The sequence below is a fragment of the Erithacus rubecula genome (assembly GCF_903797595.1).
Source record: "Erithacus rubecula genome assembly, chromosome: 5".
Lineage (NCBI taxonomy): Eukaryota > Metazoa > Chordata > Aves > Passeriformes > Muscicapidae > Erithacus > Erithacus rubecula.
Window position 1 is genome coordinate 54,806,257 of NC_136687.1, and position 24,475 is coordinate 54,830,731.

General features: G+C 39.2%; 1 protein-coding gene across 10 annotated transcripts in view; it reads left to right on the forward strand.

Annotated features, from left to right (window-relative positions):
• The window catches only part of MAPK10 (mitogen-activated protein kinase 10), a 160,888-nt gene that overhangs the window by 122,432 nt on the left and 13,981 nt on the right, over positions 1-24,475 (forward strand). For all 10 annotated transcript variants that reach the window (XM_079306534.1, XM_079306533.1, XM_079306535.1 and 7 more), the window contains 2 exons: positions 15,542-15,724; positions 17,891-18,015. In XM_079306534.1, the coding sequence (XP_079162660.1) occupies positions 15,542-15,724; positions 17,891-18,015 (308 nt within the window). The remainder of the gene's footprint in view (positions 1-15,541; positions 15,725-17,890; positions 18,016-24,475) is intronic.

Below are 24,475 nucleotides of genomic sequence, written 5' to 3' on the forward strand. Positions count from 1 at the left end.
GGCATTGGCAGGTCTGGAGCCTTGTAGCTGTATCTAGAGGATGTGGAAAAAAAAAGCAGCTTTGCCCATGTATTACTGAGAGTTATCAGTATAAACCATGCTCTTGTTTTCTGTTTCATAGAAATAACAGAAAAACCTTTAAAAACAAGGTACAGCATCCAATACCAGCTACTCTGTTTTTCATTCTGAAAATTCAAGTAAAGGCCTAGAAGTTGTTCTTCAGAGCAGACATCAGTACAGATCTGCAGGATTCTCCAAACAGAGATGGAGGTAAAGAGATCCTGCCCACAAGGTGTCTGTCCATTTTAGGAGAATTTGGAGAGGAGCTCACTTTTATCACAGATGTACTCAGCTGCCTTGACATTTCACTGGAGTTTGCACCTTAGCCATTGGCAAGTAGTGTTGTGTGCTAAATATTTTGGCCTCCAGTTGCACAAGTAAAATCAGGTACCATGATTTGTTTCATTAATATGTCTGTCATTACCTTCTTCAGTTAGTTTTGAGGAGGTGAACACCTTTTTTCAGCTGGCAGAGTGGCAATTTCTGCATCAGTGAAACAGGAGCTGTTACAAATGTGAATGTTTAGTGTGCTCACTAGTGCTCTGGGAAGAAAGTGTGAACCAGCCCATGAGGCTGGAAAACATAGCAAAGCTCATTCAGCTGTGCCTGCATCTCTGGAGTCTGGAGTGTCCTGTGGCTTGCATTGAGTGAATTTTAATTTGAAAGTCACAATTTTCATTGAATGACAGCCAGGTCTTACTGAGTGCACGACTGAAAAGCCACCACAGTGGGAGTGGCAGTCACAGATTCTCCCTCTCATTTTTTGGTGAAGTCTCATAGAACCTGCAGTTTTGCAGGAGGAGAATGTAGATTTACCAGGGAGGTGTCTATGAAAGGTTGACTTGGGTCCTCTCCATACAGAAACATCTTTGGGTGGCTCCACCATTCCTCACCCTTATGCATCTCTGCTAGAAGGAATCTGAAATCTGGAAAGATATGAAAGCATTCATTTGGGTCAGGAAGTACCTGTTTGGTGAGGAATCAAAACCAGGAGGTGGCCCAGGAAAGAAGATTCTCCACTTCTCCTCTTCTCCTCTTCTCCTTTTCTTCTATGGTTAAAATGTTTTGGTTTTTGTTCAGGAAGAAACACACTTGTGATTTCTGGTGAGCATTTGTTCAAGCTGGCTATGCCAGGGTGGCATTTGCTGCCTTGGCAAGTTTACTCATATTCTGAAGTATGTGTACACATTCAATAATGTGTTCCAGAGTGTGCAGTAATCTGGTTTGTAGAGATTCTGAACACATAAAAAATTCCCTACTCCTAGTAATCCAGGACCTGGATATTCCAATGGTGAGTGGGCTTCCCATCAAGGGCTACCCAAATCTCAACAGTTTCACTTCAGAGAGCCTTGAAAAAGCCATAGGTTAAATTCATTAACACTGTTTCATGTGTTAAAAACATCAAAGCAAATAGTTGCTAAACTGGAGCTCGCCATTGAATCATGCAGAGATCTGACACTAGAAGTTAGCCTGCCCTTGATTAAAGCTTAGGGATGTTCCATGTAGCATTGCCAGCATTTGTGATTATCTCACATCTGGGAAAAAAAAATTCTTTTACCAGGTGTAGATTTTCAGTGCTTTGGAGCTGAATGCAGGTATTTAGAGATCGTGGTGAACTTGTTTTTTTTTTTTCTGATGCTAGTACCAGTGAAATTACTTGGACTGCAACATCTGGATTGATGTTGGACTAAATGGGGCAATGGATCAAGGCACAGATCTCTGTTTTGCTCTGTTCTGTTCTGGAGCTTTGCACTAGTCTCAGTGCCTTGACTGGGGCTTCTGACAGCTGCTGCTGTATGTGCTGAAATTCTTAACCTCCAAGCAACTACTTCTAACATGCAGCCAAATCCTGGTTCCACTTTGATTTATTTCTAATTGCCTCAGGAGGTGAAAAAGAGGCAGCAGTCAAGAAGGCTCTTGGGATGCTGGTTATATTTAGGTGTTTATCTTTGCTCTTTCTGATTTGGAAATTTTCAAAGAGCTTCCTTCCCAAAACCTCAGGCATAGAGGGGAATAATCACCTCTGATTTTACACAGTTTGCAGTTTAGCAAGGCACTAGTTCAACTTGTGTGTGTGCCCTCTGGAGCATAGCACAGAGCACTGATGTCAGGAGGCAGGCTCTGAAAATAAAAAGGAATTAATAACAGACGAACAAACAACTGCTTGCTCTATCTTTTCCTGATATTTTGCATGCCATTTAGCTTGTGATGAAAGCAGCAATAATTTGCATCTCTAGGTCTGCTTATTGCTTCCAAACAAGTAGCCTTTTCTTTAGTTCTTTGTTTTTTGTTTATTGATTTCTTTATTGTGTAGTGTTGAAGCTTTTCATATGCTAAATAAAGCAACAAGGGAACCTTAGACCCAGGCATGCTAAGATTTCCACAGATAGGACATTTGCCTTCAAAGTCAAATGCACTTTAAGCTGTTACTAAATATGAAATTGTAAGTGTAAATTTAACCAAGCAGCATGATGCTTTCACATTTTTTCCCCAGTTTCTGGCCCTGAGACACCAGTCTGTCCCTGTGCTTGCTTTCATGCCCTATGACTTACCATAGAGCAAGGACAGCAGAGGTAATGTGGTTACATGGAATCAGTATGGGGGAAAATGCCACCTTAATCCTGAGCTGGATATAAGGAGTCTGATTTTCATCTTGTGCTCCTGTGTAAATTGTGGTGAGCTTTGCTTGACCCAGCTGAACTGCTCCTCCCTGTAGAGGTAAACAGGCCTCAGTTTTTCCTGAATTTCACTGCAGAAGGTACAGTTTAGCACTTCTGTGCCTATTTAGAAATCACCGTTTCTTATCATGGCAAATGGAAATCTTATGAGATTCTCAAGATTCCTGAGATGGACTGCTGGCTTCACTGAGATTTGCTGGAAGTGAGCCAACAGGCCTTAAAGCAAGCATTGTTGGAGCTGAATGATCTCAAAAATTCTATTCATAACCCTGAATCAGTGGTGGATATGTCTTCACAAGGACCCAAGTTCCTTTTGCGGCTTCTGGCAGTTCAGCTTGTGAAAATATGCATGGATCTCTGGTAGCTGGAATGATAAAGGAATAGCAATTTGCATATCCTTATTGAATACAGAGACCAGCATTCATTTACAAGACAAAGCATCATAAACCTAGGTAATGAATACAAATAGAAACTTGAAAAAGACAAAATTAATTGGCAAATTTTAATTACAAAGTTGTATTGTGACACAGTAGCCAGCTGCAGGTCTCAGTTGGGTTTCTGTATTTAATGGCATTGTCTTTCATCCACACTGGGGTAGAGGAAACTGTTGGAGGTGATTTTTCTCAGACCTGCTCTGTTGTATGAAATGTGTGTGCTCAGGCAGAAAAGCAGCCGCCGGGAGCCAGAGGCAGGTCTGTGTCTGCAGGCACTGTGCTATGGCATGGTGGGGCAAGTCTTCTCATTTATTTGTTGTTCTGTTCCTGTTTCCTTGTTTACCTTCATTTCATTTTTGTTTTCAGTTGACATGTGGTCAGTAGGGTGCATCATGGGAGAAATGATTAAAGGTGCTGTGTTGTTTCCTGGCACTGATCGTATCCTTCCTAGCAGCAAGCTGGCCCCAGTGGGTGCCTCCAACCCTTTCCCTTCCAGCCCCTTCCCACTAGACTAGTGCTGACATACCTCTGTCCTGTGCCTAAAGAGCTGGGTTAAGTCCCACTGCAAAATTCCTGCAAACCAAAATGCCAGCAAAAACCCATGACTGCCTCTCAGCAAAGCCTTAGGTGAAAACCGCAGTAAGTACAGCGTGAGGAGATGGAAACAACATCCCAAACTGTTCCTCAGAATCACTTTCTGCAGCCAGTGACCACAGTTTTGATGTGATAAATGTCTCTTTATTAATTGGTGGTGTGTTTTTGGGAGGGGTGTGTTTCAGAAGTGAAGGGGTTTTTTTATTTAAAGATGGTAGAAGGGTAGGCACAAGTCACTGCTTACCTCAGGGTGAGATGTAAGAGGTTCTGCATTTCACAAGCATTTCTGCATCTCTAACTCAGATATGAATCATAGAAATGCTTGTTATAGACTCATAGAATTGCTTATTTGCTTTGTTTAGTTGCTCTTAAGTGGTATTAAAGTACAAAAGTAGGAAATGGTTTCAGTTTGGGCACAACTTCTTCCCAAGACTAATGTTATCACTTGCTACTAGTTTAATGACTCAGAGTCTGGATGTTTCTTGAGAAACTGTTGTGATGGGCTTGGGTCTACCATCTTTTATTTGAATACATAGAACTATTATGTGAAAGCAGAATGTATTCTTGACATCAACAGCAAGTGATTTACAAATGCACTAAATCACTGGACAAGCAGACTAGGAATATATTTGTTTTCCTTAGAGACTATTCTACATTCAGAGCTGAGACAGTCATATTTCTTATTTTTCCCATACTTTATTAAAGCACTGCAGTATTTATCAGATTGTGGAACACTCTCATGTGTATTAGAATAACTGAGGTCAGTATATGCTTGATCTAACCCCAGTCTTTTACTGTCCATAGGATCATGAATATGAGAAATGAACATGGCCTGTGTACAAGTTTTCCTTCCATTTTAAATTCTCTACTTAGATGACAGAGGAGTTTACAGGCATTAATTTTTATGTAGCTTTCTCTGAGTAGGTGTGCATGTACACTTGTGTGTGTATATATATGTACTTACCAGCTCACTTCAGCACTTCTGACCTCATTACAGCTTAAAGGGTTCAATATTTTTGATCCGAATGGGTAAAAAGTATCATCTGAAGATCATTAAAGAAATGAAAATATGTAATTATATCTTTAATATTTTCACAGCCTTGCCTAGTAAGACTCTAATTTGTGTTTTGCCCAAAATTCTGGCTGAGCATACCCATACTAAAATGAGCAATACACTTTCCCTTTGTATGATCTGGAGCACATGTCCTCTGCCTATGTGTAAGTAAACATTTCCCTTCTGTGTGTTGATGGAAATCATTAGATTTCTCCAGATTTGCTGTGCTTCTGTTTTCTGTCAATGTGGAGTCAGACATTGGAGTGTAGGGGTGAGCATCCCTCAGTGTTGTAGTCAGAACTGGTTTTATGTTCATAACCTACATTTCATAAGCTAACATTTAAAGATATCTCAAAATAAATCTGAAAATAATTGAATATGTCTGAAATAGCTCTTCAAAAACTGATTTCTTTGATACAGCTGCAGGCTTGTTAAAAAGAACTTGCACAAAGCCTCTATAATTAAACCATTGTGTGCCATCTATTATTTCTATAACTCCACAGAAATTGTCATTACCAGCTGCTGATTTCTTTGGGATTGGTCTGTAATTGAGCTCACATTCTTCATTTTTATTTATTTATTACATTGCTAAACTTGCTCTGTGCTTTCTGTACCTCTCTGTTTTTCCTCTGCTGTTCCATGGGTGCCCATTCCATGGACAGAGAACGATGCCATTGCTTTGTTTCAGGCTGCTCCTCCAATCCTCCTCTCCAAATCCATCCCCCACACCCCTTCCCTGCTGCTGAGCAGCCACAAGCAGGGGTTCAGCAGTTCTGGCTCCCCTGCCCATCTGTGCAGCTGGAAACCAGTGGGGAAGCTGCAAGCTCCAGCCCAGCCTGCTGAGATTTGTGACCTCGTGGCATCCTCTGCCTTAAACCTGCACAGAAAATGCTTAGCATTGCTGTAAAAAAGATTATTTCTTCAGACAAGTGATGCAGTTGGGCAGCTGGATAATTCCATCAGCAGGGACTATAAGCCCTCAGAGCTCGAGGGCTGCATGCTTAAGGATGGGTTTAAGTGCAGGAGCAGGAGTAATTAAACATCCTTTTCTTTAAAAAAGTTTCCTCTCTGACATAAAATGGGTTAAGCCTGGAAGTGTACCAGAATCTGCTATCAGCAATTTTTTTCTTAACAGGCAGTGCTTCATTTCACATCTACACTGTGATTTGAAGAGTATTTAATACTAATTTGTGTCAATTTTTATGCATAAATAACCATGAAAAGCAGTTTTGAAGCTAAAAGATTGAATATTCATGAGAAATGCACTGTCAGTCATATATTTGACTGCAAATTTTAATATTTTCCATTTTCCAGTGGTTAAGGACTTTAGGTCATTTGATGCTGTTACTGTTTACACAGCTAAATAGTCCTTTCAGCTAACTTTAAAAATTTCAGTAGCAAAATTCAGAAGCAGAAAAGCAGAAAATGCCTCTAAGTAAGTGCAGAGGGGAGTGCTTAGCTAGGCTGCTGCTTTATCCCACTCCTGCAGTCCATCTGAATTCACTGAAATCACTGGGGTGAAGCTGAGAACAGAGCCCACCTCTATTCTCTTTCAAACTCCTAGTTGTGAAGAATGATTTGCAGTGTCCAAAATCCTCATGGTCTTTACTGATCCTTGAGATTTTACTATTTCTCCATCATTTTTGGTGTATGCACTTGATGCACTGAATTGTGTGCTAAAGCTTTTTCTTTTTATCCTTTTCTTTTTTTTTTTTTTTTTTTAATTTCATGTGAAAACTTCATTTCAATGTTGACAGCAGTTGTTCTGCTTTCAAAAAGCAATTAGCATGAAGCTTGCACCTGGTTCTGCCTCAAGCAAGGACATGGGGTGTTGTGTTGCCTCAGGAACAATGGGACAAGCTGGTTGTACCTGTGAGCCTGACCCTTGTTCCACGTGTTCTCCTCAAGGTTTTAGGACACTTAACCTTTTCTCACTGCTGCATAATTGATCTGGAGAAGTGAAGGAAGTGAGCTGTGAAAGTGTAGTTACACATTTTTTAGCCACTGTAGGCATTTTGGGCAGAGAAGGATGAATGTGCCTTTAAATCCTGTGTTTGGACAAGCTCAGGGAGACAAGTATATATTCAGTAATATTCAGTGGAGAGATGTGATGTCAGCTGCTCTCAGGATATGTCTGCACAAGCTTATTCTGCCTCATTCTACAGCTGCAATCATGCGAAGCATGCTGCAGGGATTGGGGTATAAGGGGTTTACTGGCTCTTGTGCTCTGTGGAAAGTGTCCTAAAATACAGCTCTGTTCTGCCCCCTTGTCCCTGAGGGCAGTATCCCACGGGGTCCTATTGCCTGACTCCTTGAACTGCTTGACCTTTGCTTCCCAAAATTCAGGGTCCTGACTTTAGTCTTCTCCTGACCCACATCCCTCAGGCCTGCAAACTCCAGCAGTGCAGCCCAGGCAACCTTCAGTGGCCTTTAGTGGTGCCTTGTGCTGGGTTAGCAGCTGGGCTCAAGGGTCCTGAAGGTATTTCCAACCTAAACAGTTCTGTGGTTATATGAAATGTCTCCCCAAAGTTGCTAGGAATCAGTCTTATCAGAGCTCTTGGAATCTTCAGCTGGTGCCAGGTGCTGCAGCAGATGTTTGTAGAGGAAGCTCTCCAGCCATCAACAGACTTGATGAGCTTATACTTCAGCTGAGCTGCTGAAAAAAGTGCTGGGCAGGGCTTCAAAGCCATATTGTGGAATTCAGGAATTCACAGGGCCTTTTTGAGCTCAGCAAGGACAACTGAATTTCAAAAGATAACCAAAATCATTAAAGATTCTCACAGAGTTAAAACACTCTTTCAGGCCTTGAGCTGAGATTCAGTGCTCAGAAATTGAAGAACATGATGGTGTGAGATGAAGAAAATAGGAATACACGTAGCCATTAATACCCTTGAAGGCCTCTTTTTTAAATCCACACTTCTGGCCATTTCATTTCAACAAAAACAAAACTATATTTTTCAAGACTCATGTTCTGAAACAATAGTTTCACCCTTTGATAGATTCTTTTCAGGCACAGAGTTAATTTACTTACAAACTTCTCATCAAATTGATCTGAATTGTTGGTGAAATGCAAAGCAGAAAAGTTAGGCAGTTTCTGAAAATACTTTTCAATATACATATTTTGCCCAATAACAAAAATTCCATAAACAAATACTGCTGAATTGAGTCAGACTTACCTACAAAGTCCAGCAATATCTGTACACAAGTCATTATATCACTGGCCATAAAATTTTTTAAAAAGATGGGTTTTTACTTTCTAGGATTTGTGGCAAAATTTTTGCAGGCATCAGAGAAGATCTCAATAACTGCCCTAAGGCTTTCTCTGCTTTGTTCAGATGATGCAGGGACTGTTTGACAACATAAGAGAACAGATTATTGGAAACTGTCTCAGCAAACCTTCTAAGAACTGATTTTTTGTGCTTTTTCTCTGTTAGGAAATCTGAACTGATGGGAAAAGACACAGAGACTGCAGAAATTTTGCTCAGAAGTCTGCTGTGGTCTTGCCTGTTAAAAGAAGTACATATTAAATGGTTACAACATTAAGCAAAACAGTATTTTGTGATTTTCAGGGTATTATTGGCAGTTAGAAATCATAAAGTCCTTAGGAAAATCAGCTTTGTGTGTTTGCACAATAAATTACTTCTGCTTTAAATCTGAGATGAGAATTATACTCTGTTTGAAAAGTAATTTTTAGTGTGGTTTTCTGTGAGCATCAATGCTGAATGAGCAGTGGTTCCATGGAAACAGTGATGTTTGTGGATGAACCACCAAAAAAATTTGTACCCAGGCTGCAAAAAACCACTCCCAGCACTATTAAATGGATGAAAGGTTACTCAGTGCCTACTTAATTATTTTCAATACAGCAATGTAACATTTTTAGAAACGTTTGTACTAAACACAAATTGTTTAAACTTTGACAGTGTGCTAACAGCTTATAATTTTATCTTGGAAAACCTGCCATCTGTATGTAAATGCAAGGAAAATGAGAACACTTGCTGCTATCCAATAATACAACTCAGTTCATACATTTTGACCACTGCTCTATTGCATATTTATTATATTTTCTCATGAAGACTTTACATTTCTCTCTTTATTCAGCCTTTTCTCTTTGCTGACTTCCTATCTTTTGAGTGATGTGATCAGCTTCTGCTTCTTGGATGTCAAAGAAATGTAGAGAAAGAACTGATGCAAAAGATTTGTGAAATATCAGTGAGCTGAGGTTTTGCTGGAGGTGGCTTAGCTGATATAAACTGATAGATGCATGAATATATACAGTGGTGTATGTTTAATAGTCTTGAACGTCAAGGCCACAATTTGTCTTTTCTAAAACACTGGGAAGTTGAGTAATTGTTAACATTGTAAAAACTCACTTGTAAAGGGCAAAAGGAGCTTTTGAATAATTGCACAGATGAAAACACAGAATGGTGCTGTTTTCTCCTGATTCAGGAAGAGAGCAATCCTACAGTTTCCAGGAACTTGGTTCCTGTTTTGAGCTTGAGGAATTTATTCTTGATTTCTTATCCAACTTGTTGCAGGCACACCTGAGTTACAAGCAAACTGAGCCCACACCGACTTCACTGACAGTAAAAACAGAAACATTTTAGGATTATGCTGTATCACTGAGATCCTACTTCCTATGCAGACTCCTAGGTGTCTTTCACAAGCACTTGTAACGTGTTTGTGGTGTAACACCTGGGGCTGCCCCATCCCTGGCAGTGTTCAAGGCCAGGTTGGATAAGGCTTTGGGCAACCAGGTCTAGTGAAAGCTGTTCCTACCCATGGCTGGGGAATTGGAATGTGTCCTGGTTTGAAGGACAGGTGTCTGCCAATAAAGGCAGGAGCCTCTCTTTGAAATGGAGAATGTAAACACCCTCCCTCCAAATTATTGTAATTTTGAAATTAAGGGGCTCTCAGGCAAAGATATGGGAATTAGGAATAACAATTCTTTACTAGGAAAATTAAAATAGAAATGCAGTATTGCAAAGAACAATCCCAACCCTGACTGAGTCAGAATACAGCCTGACACCCTGTCAGTCAGGGTGTTGTTAGCAGTCCCGTTAAATGGTGGCTGCATCCTCCTGCAGTGGCAGATGTGGTTCAGCTGGAGCACTGCTCCTGTAGAAGGTGCAGTTTTCCTCTGAAGGTCCAGGGATGATGTGGAAAGGTCTGGCTTTCCTCTGGGATCCAGTGAAAAGAAGATACCTTGCTGTCCAAAATCTCAGTTTTTATCTAGGTAGGAAAGGCTTGGCTGCTCCCCCTGGCTGGAGCATCTCCCAGTGGGATGATGTAATTTTATCAGTCACACAGTGGGACTGAATGGCCCATTAGCAGATGATATCTCGTGGAGGGAGGATGGGCTGTGGAACAGATAAAGATGATTGCCCCAGCTGGTTTAAAGATGGCCCATTAGCAGATGATATATGCCATGGAGATAAGGGTCACTGCCCCACCTACTTTCAACAGATGGTGATAGAATACATAGTTTTGGTGACATCCTGTATTGCAACCAAAGCCAGTATGAGATGATCTTTAAGGTCCCTCCCAACCCAAACCATTCTATGTTTATATGATTTGCTTGTTGCTGTGTAAGCACAGATGATCAGCAATGAATGAAATACCAGATAAAAATAGTATCTGAAAATTTTAGTTATGGAGTCATAGATGGGCATCCAAAATGTTAATGACATCTGCACAATGAACATTGCTATCTCCTCACTCCTGAATGATCAATGGTAATCTTCTCAAGTAATGTTAGTTTTTGTTGTCACTGCATTCTGTTATTCCATATAAATAGCAGTTATTATTCTGAACACTACCCAGTATTTCATTTTACAAATGGCTCATTCTTCTCAAAGTGTTCACCTTGGAACAGAAAATGCTTTTTAGTTACTGTCTTGTCAGATGGTAGCATTTTCAATTCCTTTGTGTGGGGTTTTTTTTTTGTAAACTGTGTTGGCATCAATATGTAAAATTTGGGATTGTGGAAAATATGAATGTGACACTGATGTCTCCCACAGTGAAGCTGGTTAGTGTATTTTTAGCAGATTTATTTTTAAAAGAAAGGTTCAATTAAATTTTTTGTTTAAAAAAGGTTGGTTGCCACAATTTGGTGTTGAGGAGGGAACTGCAGATCCGTTCATAGTAATTATTCTAAATTTGACAAGTTACAAGCATTGAAACATTGCCTGAAATGGAGCAGGTTTTGTTAGTGGAATATGCAGATTTAAGGAGAAAACAACCAGCAAGGTGATTCCCTCAAGATTTTGGGATTGAAAAGAGATGATCTTCCCCATCTGTGTGGTACAAACAAAACATCCTATGTCAGTTTTGTTTTCATTGTGCCTAACTTAAGCAGGATTTGGCATGTTGGGCAGGGAAGTGTGATTCCCACCAGCAGCCCCCTGTCCAGCACAATTCCAACAGCTCTCTTATAAACAGCTGCTCTGGCAGAATTGCTTGTGTTTCCCACATCACAGTCCGCAGATGCTGCTTGAGGAGGGTTTTAGAAAAAGGCTTCTCTTTCAGGTGAACAAGCATAAGAGATCAAGTTATTTGTATTGCAGTACAACTGAAACATCCTAAGGCAGACACTAACTCTTCCTGCAAAACTTGGCTGTTGAACTCAACAAAATACAATTCTTCACTCAAAAAAGAGTGTGATTTACACAGACATGTCATGAGAAGGAAAAAGAAATATTGTTGTGATTTTGGGGCTAGATAGGAAGACAATAATATGTTTTGTCTAATTTTTTTTTTAAATTACAAGCTACTACTTTGTACACTGTAGAAACGCTTTTAATATTTTCTGATTGAGACAGAGAAGTATTGTAAATTTTCTCTTATAGCCAAACTCAATTTCCTTATAGTTGTTTGGAAATTTGCAGGAATTTATCTGAGGTTTACAGGCCAATTGAATGAACAAAACACTGGTTCTTAATCCACACTTTGGAACTCTTTTGCATCAATGCACAAAGAAAAAATAAATACAGGTTCACTTTCAGCCTGTGCTTCTAAATAGATGGCATTACTGTGGAATCTGTTTTTTTTTTAAAGAAACACTTTATTGTTCATTCTCAATATTATTTTCCCATTAGAATTTTTATGCCTTTGCTTTAGAAAGATATGTTGCTTAATCTACAGTTCAGCTTTGTGTTATTTTCCAAATAAATAACCAAGTATTTAGAAAGCAAAGGAGAAAAATCCATAGGAGAGTATAAAGCTGCAAAGAAAAAAGGTGGTTAGTGAGCTCAAGGCAACCTAAGGCCTCAGAGATAAATGTTCATTCAGATGATACACCTTTTAAATCTATTTTCTTAAATCTTTGCTGTAACTCTGTATGGCCATCCTAATGTTACTAAATGCCATATTGTCAGTGCCAGAGGCGAGTTAATAAATCCAGGTTAGGTCCCTTCTTCAGTCTTAAATCATACAGATGCTGTTGTGAGAAGCTGACACATTTTCCTTGATCCTGCTTGGGGCAATGGACAGCTGAACTAATTCAAATAGCTTTTAAGCAGGTATTTCATAATTTTCCAGATCTTTGGGTTGGAATTCTCTCCAACTCTGTCTGCCTAACATTTACTTAATTTCAAGAGGAAAAACAGGTTCCTCTTTTTTTCTTCTTTAAGAGATTTTTTCTGTCAGGGTTATGTAATCACTAACTTTTAATACCATTTTTTCAATAATATCAATAGTTACAATCTCTAATTGATTAATGTAGGTTACTGTAGATTTTTATTCACATTAGGGCTGTCCTGTAGTAACATTTGTTTATTGCAGAATTGCTGAAGCTAATGCTGACTGGCATCTAGAGAAAACTGTTTCTTTGCTTTGATTGAAAATCTGACCTCAGATTTTTTCCAATACTTTTTTTTTTTGATCTCATACCATGATATGTACAACTTCTCATCACCAGGTGCATCATACCTGGTGACTGCATAAAACATTGCAGTGAAATGGAGCTGGCCCAGCATTCTGCAAGAACTTTATTACATTTTTGCACATTTTCATGTATTGGACCTCAGAATATAATCCAGTGGTTTTAAGGACTAGGTAAGGGGAAAAACATTACTAGAGAGAACATGTGTGTGTCCATCTGACTAAAACATTATCTAACTGCTTTCATTTATCAGGGTTTTGTAATTGCTATTATCAGGGCAAAACCAGTCCTGAGTGCTCCACCATGTCAGTTTGTGTGTGTGTATGTGTGTGTACATGTAAATGTAAAGAGCAAATGAATGTATTATATTTAAGGGTTTTGGCAGTATATGAACAACCTAAGTCAGAAAAAATGTGTAAAGAAGCACATGGAGATCATTCATTGCTCAAAACCAGTCCCTGAGGTTGCTGTGACCTAAATCCTGACCTTTGGCAAGAGCAGGGCTGCAGCAGGTCCAGTGCCACCCTGCAGGTCAGGTCAGACAGGGAGCAGAACGTGGGGCTCTGCCAGTCCTGCTGCCTTTGGCTCTCGTTTTTGCTCTGCTGACTCCATCTCAAAATGTCCCAGCTGTGGGTGGTAGTCTGCTTGTGTGCTGTTTCTTAGTCAGAGCCTTTCTGTCAGCTTAGAGGAAATGTGTGCAGTGGGAGCTCACCTGTTGTCTGTGGATTTTCCTTCTCCTTTCTCCATCCCCTCTGACAGTGCTTCCCATCTTACTACATCTTCCCCCTCAATGTGTCCAAGCTCCACATAATTCTGTAACCCCAAAGATCATTTTTTCTTTGACCTGCACTAAATTCCTGGGAGATGGTCACCTGCTCTTTGAAGCAAGTCCTGTCTTTGGCCCTCCCTGTTTATCCAACACTTCCCTCAACTTGCACAGGTAATGCTTCCAGTGAGGATTTTAAAGCTTGGCTCTCTCACCCATTTAGCTTCTCTTGGCGCAACTAACAGCATCTTCACTTCTATGCTCTCTGTTCTTCTCTGCAAAGCATTTACACACTCTGTATTCTCCAGTTCCTCAGAGAGACCTGCTCTGAAGCAGTCCAGCCAGCAATCACTGAGGTGTCTTGACATGACCACAAGTTTAGAATGTCAAACCACTTTATTTTCTGATTAAATAGTTAATGAAATATTCAGGCTACTCTTTGAGCAGCTGTAGACATAGATAACTTTACTCTTGTTGCAATTGTTCAGTTTTCTGTTAAAAAAAAAGGTATTTTTCATGGACAGTACAAAATAAGCTACATACAACCTACAGGGAATTTGTGTGAAGGGCTTTTCTACAAAAATCTTCACTTTAGTTTAAAAAATAAGAGGTACTCAGAAAAATCTTTCCAGGCTGCTGCTGTTTCTAGCAACCTTTTTCAGCTGAAAGTAAAGCCATTCAAAACACTGTTTTGGAATCTTTAAAGCATATGTTTAAATTATTTTCATTCCTTTAAACACTTTTGATTAGTAAACCTGCAATTTTTTAATGTTGTTTGCTTGGTTTTTTTTTTCAAAGAAGATATTTCATGTAAATCCAAATTTAGTCAGTCTTTACTTTCTAAGGTATGTGAAAAGACTGTTTCCATTTCTCTAATTTTTTTTTTTTTTTTAAATCTGAAATTGCTACTGCAACCAAGAACTGGTTTTTGCTTGAAATTTTTTTCCTGTTATCTGTCTTAATATTTGGAAAATGCCTCCACTCTTACAACACTTATGACAATAATAACTTAAAAGAATATTTTTTAAAAAAGAAATCTCTGTGCTGAAATGCTTTGAATGTTTGTCTTTTGAAGGCCTTTTCTTTCCAACGTGCTCCTAACAAAACTCCCTTAATCATATTGCTTAGTATCAATGTACCCATGGCTGCATGTAATCATCCTTTTTTTTTCCCCATGTAGTCATCAGGTTCTTAGCTCTGTGAATTAGTATGATGTAGAGATGCTACTGATAATTTGCTTTTTTGTTAGAGCAGTAAGTCTTATTCTGAATGTGGCTGAAAGGAAAGTGCTACATAACACCTATCAGGGGCCTAAATGTTAGCAAACTAAAGAAAACTAAAATATCAATACCTCAATAAATAAAAAGCTCAGTACAAAATGCCTGTAATATATTTCCTTTTTAAGCATTAAGCCTGTTTCTCATTAGCCAGTATCAGTTTAGCAATGTAGCTGTCATTTCTTCAGTTAAAGAGAAACAAACATCTCTTTACACCTGTGCATAATTTGTCTGTATAGAATGAGTCCCAGTGTGTTCTTATAAAATCAAAAATTGTTCTTGAGGGGTTGGCTGGTATTGAAAAATTAACATCAATTGAGTTATTGGAGAGAGTAAAGTGCAAATCAGATGAGTGGAAGAAGATTTTTGTCCTGTGCAGAACTTCTTTAAGCCAGCTGGGTCTCCCTCTCCACAGACTGAATAGAGGCAGGTGCACACGTTGTTCTTCCAAGCTGATGTAGTAACAATTATCTGCATGTAAAAAAAGGGAGTGCAAGTCACTGGATTTCAAGTTTAAAAAAAAAAATGGTAACAAGTGTTGACTTAAAGAGAAGAATCTGTGTTGTTCTGTAGTGGCCATGGTTTTAGAACTGCACAATGTCCTGATGTTATGTGAGAGTTTTTCCCTGTGCAGGCTGTAGGACCTGAAGGAATAATGAGAAGAGAAGGAAAGATAGTGACTACAAAGATGCTGTGAAGGGAGTTAAACACCTCTGAGGATTCTCAGACAGCACAAGCAGAAATGTCAGGAGGCTGCATGGGGGGCTGCATTTTGTTTCCCTTAACTACTGGTGTTCAGATATTGATCAGTGGAATAAAGTAATTGAGCAGCTGGGAACACCCTGTCCAGAATTCATGAAGAAGCTGCAGCCGACAGTGCGGAACTACGTTGAGAACAGACCCAAGTACGCTGGCCTCACTTTCCCCAAACTCTTCCCAGACTCTCTCTTCCCAGCAGACTCAGAACACAACAAACTCAAAGGTATGTCTGACAAAGGGACATGGTTCAAGCCATGCAGCAGCAGCTGCAGGGGAATGAAGGCTTTTCCAATTTTTCTCTGTAATTGCACTCCATTTAATGCAGTTAGCTGCAGACCAGTGACTGCATGGGGTTTGTCCTGGTGCTTGGGGAGCCAAGGAAACATAATCACTGATGCATTGAGAGTATTCCCATGGTGTTCCATGTGATGATCCTGTGCCACAAGGATTTGAGGTGTTCCTTTTATTCTTGAACTTGTAGCACAAAGGAAACAATGGAATGTCCATTGGGAGATCTCAGCACTTGCAGTGGCTTTTTTTAAGGTGAAAAATATCAGTTCAGCCAAATGCATGCCTCTACCTTTACTAGAATATACAAATATATATAGTAGAATATACAAATATATATAGAAGAATATACAAATGTATTATCAACATCAGCCCGAATGAAGTAGCCAAGGTTTAATATCCACTGGGGTGGATTTCTTCTTTTGAAAAAATCCTGCAGGTCACTTAATATATGTGAAGTAGAAAGCTAACTTAATTACAGTGTGACAAGATATCCCCCTGTAGAAGAAAAATTGCCATGATTTTAATCATATATTGGAGTCTTTTCACTTTAATGGGGCATTGACCTTCAATGGGAAAGAGTGATTATTGTGTGTTTAGTGCACAGCCCTGGAGCCCCTGCAGTCCTGTGCTGTGTATTGGCTCTGCACCACTCCAGTCCTTGGAGCCACTCACCACAGTGGCATCTAATGGTTTTCAATTGCTTGCAATTTACATGTCATTACACGACCCAGAATTTTCTTCCAGTTCACATTTGCATCCCAGCCAGGCTGCTGTCCTGGCTCTGGGAGTAAAGGGAAAGGTCTGAGCAGATGCTTTCAGATACAGAATTTTATACTCCTACCACAATACAACCAAATAATGGAATTTCCCTGCATTTGCAGCTAATGAATAAAATGACTGTCAAGCAGTGCTGTTATCTTTTGGATACAGAAAGGACAAACATTTGAGCATTCTGAATGTCAGTTTTTAAGATATAGCCACAAACCAAGAAACAGTGCATTCAGAAACCCCTACTTATGCAGCATTGTATCATCCCATGCCCTGCCTAAATATTTCACCATAATGTAATGGTTTAACTACATACTCACCCATGTATGATGAGATACCTAATAATATTTTTGCACTTACTGCTCTTTGCAATTTTTTTTCCTTTCATTGTCTTTTTCACTTACACAGCAAATGATTTTGAGCATCTGAGAGCTTACAACACTACATGGTTAATAACAGTAATAATAATAATAAAAGAAATATATATTGTTACAAATTTTTTGTGTGGGTTGAGACAGTATTATATTTTTGCAAACTCCAACTAGGAAAAATCCATTTGGGTAATATAAAGCTGAGTTTGTGGCTTTGTTGCAGCATTGTTTGCCTGATAGGCACAGCAGAATATATTATGAAGTAAAATAAATCAGTGCTGCAATGTAAAATTCAATGTGTGTGCATGTATATATATGTAGTGGAGGATTATGTGCCCCACTGATTTAAACTTCATTATACAGAACAAACAAGACTCAAGCAGTTCCAAAACACTTCCATATCACTATGGTGCCAAGGCTACAGATTTGAAATTATTGCTTCCAAGGGGATGCCTTAAGATTAGCCTAGTCTCTATGCCTCATTAAAATGTTTAATGCCTCACAGCAGATGAGGTGAAAAACTTAAAAACATCCAGGGAAGTGTGGATGTATTTCTGAGCCTACCTAAAAGTGCCTGTAAGTTTCAGGCTTTGATTCAGTAATGCCATGATTTTAGACTTCTTTATGTGAACTTTTGTGCTCTGATCCTGTTAATAATCACAGATACATCAAGCACATTTTTCTTGGGGATATTATTCAGCCCTCTGCGTGGAATCTGCACACATGTAAAATGTCACTAAAGCTATTTTGGGAACAGGGAGTCAGCCCTGATTTTGGCACCTTTCTAATGGATCTGATGATTGCTGAAGAGCTCTTCAATGAGGAGGCAGGGGAGCAGGAGTACATACACAAGCAATCTCCAAAAGGGTTGTGCCACTGCTACTTTCCCTACTAACCCTCCTCTGGAGGCTGTGGCTGTTTTGTGCTAACACTGTGTTTCTCTGCTTTCCCTGTTCCAGCCAGCCAAGCCAGGGACCTCTTATCAAAGATGCTGGTCATTGATCCAGCCAAGAGGATATCAGTAGATGAAGCCTTACAGCATCCATACATTAATGTCTGGTACGACCCAGCAGAGGTGGAGGCGGTAAGTGGGGCAGCTCCTTCCTTCAGAATGCCAAACACAAAGGGGGTTTGGGAATTCCTGCTGCTTTCCAGCAGCACCACGGTGAGCATGCTGGAAAGAAACAGTGCTGGGGCAATGGTGGCCTGGGATTGATGTGAAATGAGATCTGTAGGGATACTTCTCTTTATTAGATTAGTAATAGATGGGAGGAGCAAAAGCTTCAAGCATATGAAGCCATTTTCTGCTTTCTTCTGGGCTGTGGTTCAATGTACAGTATCATGTACACTGTGTGCAAACAGAAATGGATTTTTTTTCTTATAATCCTGTCATGCTCTAGACACTTCTCTAAGCCTTGGTGAGGCTGGTGTTAACAGGGATAAGTGCAATCTGTCAGCACTTCTGTGACATGGTATCAGAGCTATGGTATAGGTATAAATTAAGAGAGGTGCTCTGAAATACTCTGTGTGAAATGTATGGAAAATACAAAAAGGTCTAGAAATCTTATTTAGCCACCATAGGAAATGAAGACCTTGTAAAATTAGATCACTGCTGTTTAGTGATATGCTCCAATACAGTCTGTGTCCTGAAAGTGCAATAAACTTCAAAAGTAAATGGAATGTTCAAACCCCCATCAAATTTCCAGCACATGGGATTTTTTCAGAGGATGTTATTTAGGAGTACTTTATAGATCTTCATTTTGCCAGTCTCATTGTCATAGGGAAGGTTAAATTGGAAGACTTTCTTTTCATAATGAACAGTTTATTAAATTATAAATATCCATCTGTTCATGCTGTTCAGTGGTTAGCTATAAGTAATTTACTAATTATTTTCTGCAGAAAAATTACAAAAAAAAAATAATTGTGGGATATTGTGGTTTTCTGTTCTTGCTCAGAAGAGTGTTTTCCACCAAGTACTCCACTGAGATATCTGCGCTGTTGCAGTTTCAGAAGAATTAGAATCAAATTCTGTAAATATTTCCTAATGCCATGCATTAAGCATGCCATGGGCAATGGGGAAATGTCTCATGTATTTTTGTTAGATCTTCCCAAATTTATAGCAGAGGTGAGACTTATAAGACATCTAAAAACTTCCAACAAATTAGCTGTTTCAGAGGTGGATACTTCTGCTCATTCACTTAATAATCTGACTCTGTGAATTTGACTGCACAAACAAAAGCACCAAAGTTATAATAGGGTACAACTGAACAAAGAAGTAATATTTGAATGACATTTAAAATCCTAAAAATGGCCATGTGGCTCGTTAATGTGGGATTTGCAGCATGATGAGGCTCTATGAGGCAGCCCTGCTTTTCAGCCCTGCAAATGTGCAACCAGGGAACCTGACAAGAAAGCAAAGGAAAAATTAGTGACAGAGTTGTTTGGTCACTTGCACAGTGCTTAACTTCCTACTGTTTTCCTGGTTTCCCCACTGGGTTTTCTAAGCCTGCAGTGTGTTGCTTCTGCTCATGTTCACCTCACTCTTTTATTTCTTTGGCAATACTTGGTAATACTTGATAAGCACTTTTACACAGAAATCTTGAATCATGTAGCTAAAGGTTTGGTAGTGGGATGTTTTGGGGTTTTTTTTTAAGTTCTCACATTGTAACATGAGACAGGATTGCTCCCACTATCAGTAATCCTGTACAGTAGGAATAACAGAAATTAGGATACAGAGGAATTAAACAAGATGACCTCTTCAGCCAGAATAGTATTGCTGTCTAATTAGATTCCTCCTCCTCCCCAGTAAATGGCTTCATCAAAAGCAGCCAGGAATCTGTTGAGCAGCATCCATTTCATTCAGAACAGGTAACTGGAAGCATTTAATGTGACAGGAATTTTGAAGTGAGCTGTTCCAACGTTGTTAAATGTCAGCCTGTGCTGGAGTAGACAATGCAGAGCACTGAAGCCAGCTCAGGGAATAAGCAGAGAATTTGGTGTCAAAGTTTAACCTGGAGGTAACAACCCTCTGTGTCTGCTCAGATTTACAGCATTATAAATGTGAGGGAAACAGATAAAGCAGCCCTACCCAGTTAAAAAGCAGACTAGTGAGACAGTTACAGTCCCTTTTTATAAGTCTATTATAAGTTTATGGTCTTTCAGAGACTGTGTGGGGGCAATAAAACTATGATGTCTCGTTCTAATGAGCAAACACAGTGCACAAATGGGAAGTGCTGGGGATGCAATACCCTTTCCCCTTCAATTAAACTCTTCTGGGTGGCCCTAAATGCCAAATGTGATTCCCTGACACAGAGAGGAGGACAGGCTGTTATTAGATGTGGGACTTGCTATTCACCAGCCACAGGAGGTTACTCAAACAGGGCTGTGCCTCTCCCACAGAACTGCATGAAACAAACCACAGCCAAAGCCCCCAACAGCTCTGGAACAGCATCACACTCAGCTAGAAACAGGCACAGCTTTTGAGCTTGCCTGTGGATTTTGGATTTACAAGGAATTTTTGTGTCAACATAGGTGGTTTGCCAGGTTCTTTTAAGCACATGCAGCTTGCCACAATATCTCTGATAAGAAACTCACAATGTTAGGTTCTCCAGAGCATAACACTATTGTTCTGAAATTATTTTGTATAGCATTACAGTCAAAAAAAATTATGTATTCAGCCAATGACAACTAAAATATGTATTTTTGAAAAATAGGAGAATATGCAGATAATGTATGGCTTGGGTTACATGGAATTCCTGAATGTTGAAATCTGTTATCAATCTTCACATGTCATTTAAATGTAGGGAAGCAACAGTTCACAGGGCAAAAGTATTATTTACTAATATTACACAGGAAATATATTGTAAAATCAGAATAGGAGCTTATAGACCTTACTTCTCTGTTTTATTCTTTAGTTCAAGACTCTCCTGGAAGTCTTTTTTTTTTTTTTTTTTTTCCCCCAGAAACTCTCTCAGATCCACTTTTAAACAGATAATATATTTATTACTTTCATGTTAGGATTTTTACCTATATGGACTATATTTTTACCATTTGGACTATTACATGAATAAATGACACACACAATACATTTTCTCCTTCGAATTGTTCTTGTTCTAGTTCCAGGAAAGAAGAGGTTTCAATATCTCTTGTCTCAACATGCAGACTACCCTGTTTATTGTAGATAATCTCACTATCTCCCTGATGGCATATTAGTTTCTCTATTTTCCTGTCTGAAAATGCTGTGCTTGAGACTGTTTTCAATTGCCCAGCTGCCTTTTTTTTTTTTTTTTTTTTTTTTTTAAGCTACTACACATTCTCAACCTTCACTGAGATGATTTGTGAGTAAATCTGAAATCTGGTATTTAATTTTTCATATCTACCCTAATGTTTAAGCCTATTTGCGGGTCTCTGGGTTTTATCCCAAAATGATCAAATTGTGAACAAAATTAATTCCTACACATTGCTTTAGCACAGTTAAATTCTTCCTTTTGTTATTGGTATTTTCAAAGAAACAATTCATGTCATATTGGATTCCTTTTTGGAGCATTTATAATGTATGTGTGATCTCATATTGATTCCTGCTTGGCAAAACTTGTTCCATTTCATGGGAACAAATCTAGTAGAAAAACTTGTTGTAGATTATTATGTGATATTTTTGATTAACTGGTTTCAAAACTTGTCTTGAACTTTCCTGTACCTGCAGTTATTGTTTGTTATCTGATATGTGCCATCCATTAGAAGAGAGATTTCTATGAAACAGAAAGATCAAGTGTTAAAAATACTCCTTTCAAGCATTCCTCCATGTTGGCAGTATTTTACAGCAGGGATACATTTTGTGAGGTTTTATTCACTGGTTTTATTCATAGCTTTCATTCCTGGTTTTATTTTCGTAGGATTTGTATTTCACTGGACTATTTCTGCATCTAGAACCATCCACAGGGGGTTGAGTTGGGAATTATCCTTCATTTTGCTGTGCATGCCAATCTCTCTGTTACCTTCTATTAATGTGATGCTGTTTTCACTGTTACTAATGAAAACAACTTGGCTTATGGTTCTCAGTCTGAGGTCCAGGACAGAAATTTAAAGGAGGTATCACCTCCTCTACATGACAAAAGCAAGGCTGTCAGGTTGTGCATCTTCTCTGCTGCTCTTTTCTCTTGCTCAGCTCTGTATAGATGTTGTCTATAGAAAGTCTTCGATGAGCTGCCACATTTTTTAGCTCTCACTTACAGGGCTTGTTTTTCTCCTTAGAAACTGATGGAGTGCATCTGTTCTCTCACAAAAGAAGTGTGCAGCTCTGCTTTGAGCACAAGCACAGATATTTCCTCTAGCCAGCAACATCTACCTGTTCATAGCTGATTGATTACAGAAGCTGAACACAGCTTCTACAAAAATCTTTGTTGATGTCAGTGAGGAGGAGTGGCTAGAGAAGAAAGAGGAACGTATTTTTCCCTTTTGAACTAAACCTTATCTTTTTTCTGCTTGCTTGTTTTATCGTCAAGCTGTTCAGTCATCTGTGTGCAGCCCAGTAATCTTGACTCCTGCTGCATGGCATCCTGACAGTGAGAAACAGCTCAGTCCACAATTTCATTGATGCACTTTATGTGTGGAATTTTCCAAAAGCCTCTGCAGAAACTCTAAGGAGCAAATGAGCCCAGAGTCATGTCTTCTTCCATACCCAGAGCTGAAATCATCCCCAGCCCACTGTGGAATCCCGTGGCAATACTGGGTGAAATCCCAAGCACTTTGCAGATAAAGAGATGCCAGACCTCTGGTGAAAAGCACAATGTACTTGGACTTGCACTGCAAAAATAAATACATGAATGGTAGCAGTAACACAATTTAGGTTGTAGCAAAGCACCAAGGAATTTTTATATTCACTTGTTATGAGGATCTAAGCTATTTAATAAAATGTTTAACCTCACACCATTAATTTTTGCATCCTCCAGTCCCTCTGCATTATCTTGCTAATCCCATCACTGCCTTGTTGTGCCTCTTCACAGCTACTGCCCCAGACCTGCAATTCTGGGAACAGATGCAGACTCAGGCCAAGCATTCTAAAAACAGCTCATCCCAAGGTCTCCTGTGCTGGCACTAGCTCTGCAGAGGCAGGGACAGAGATGGCAGGATTTGCTTTTCAGCCCATTCCCTTTGCTTTCTCTCTGTGGCATACAAACCAATCTGTGTTGCTTTGGGAAAGTGAGAATACATCAGTTTCAACACATGTTTTGCTTTTTTCTCTAGTGAAAAAACTTCCCCTCTCTCAATATTGGAATAGTATTTAACAAATTCAGTAATCTCCTGCTGTTTATCTGATCACATAAACCCCAGTGTCTTTTGTGTGTTTTGTTTTTTGGTTTGTTTTTTTTATTAGTCTTGCTTGGTTGTTTGGTTTGCTTTTTGTTTGTTTTGGTTTAATCTTTTTCCTCAGAAAGAGACACATGTGGATATTTGCTGTTGGGGTTTTTTGGTAATTTTTATTATGTCTAATGAATGTTACATTTAATGAAAAAAATATTTTGAAAATCAATTTGTAAAATGGAAAAGCCAAGAATTGTTGAAACAACAGGGAGTTTTTCAGTATCTACATGAAAAATATAATTCATTCCTTTGCTTCTGCATCCAAAAATAGATTCTACTCTTTGTTATTGCTGCCAATGCAACTGCTTGCAAATCAATCTGTTTTGGGGAGAAAATGGCTGCCTTAAACTGAAGCTAGATGCTGCCACCCCTAGGACTGATCCACACCCTGCCTTGATTCAATGCTACTTGAACTCTGCACTTTTTCTGAGACTTGCAGAATCAATCAGATTGGAAAAAACTTTGGAGATCCAGTCCCACTTATGACCTAACACCACCTTATCAACTAAACCATGGCACTGAGTGCCACATTCAGCCTTTTTTTAAACACTCAAAGCAAACTGTATAACTCTCAGTTGGCACGTGCAGTATGAAGGATTTATGAGAATGGCTACAATACTGAATCTCATCCACATGGAAAGTTAGTGATTATGAACTCAGTCATTCCCTAAGATGTTTGATTTAGGTAGCAAAGCCAATTTTAGGCAAAGATTTGCACCAAGACTAAAATCAAGTGCCCAGGAGGACATGGGTATGGCAACTGCTCTGATTGTTCCTTTGCTGTGGCAATACTTGTGTATTATCTTTAAAAACCTCACATCCTCCTCTAATTTTAGAAATTGTTTTTTTTAAAAAGTCACAAAACAAATTAGCAGAAAAAGGGGGGTCAGTTTGGAGGGGATTACAATCTATTGATAATGGTGTATCAAACTTTGTGGTTCTCATAAGAGTTAATGACAAATGTGGGAAAATAAATTCTCAAAATAGTTTTGGTGTTCTCAGCTCATCTCTGTGCCTCAGATTGATAAAAATGGGAGTACTCAGGGAATTTTGATGGGAAAGCTTCACTTGTCCCAGTGTGAAGCACTGGCCTGGCCTCTCAGCAGAGCTCCATTCTGCTGTGCTCTGCACAGGCTTTAGAGGTTACAGCCCCTGTGAAGAGCAAGGCTTTATTCAGGCTGCTG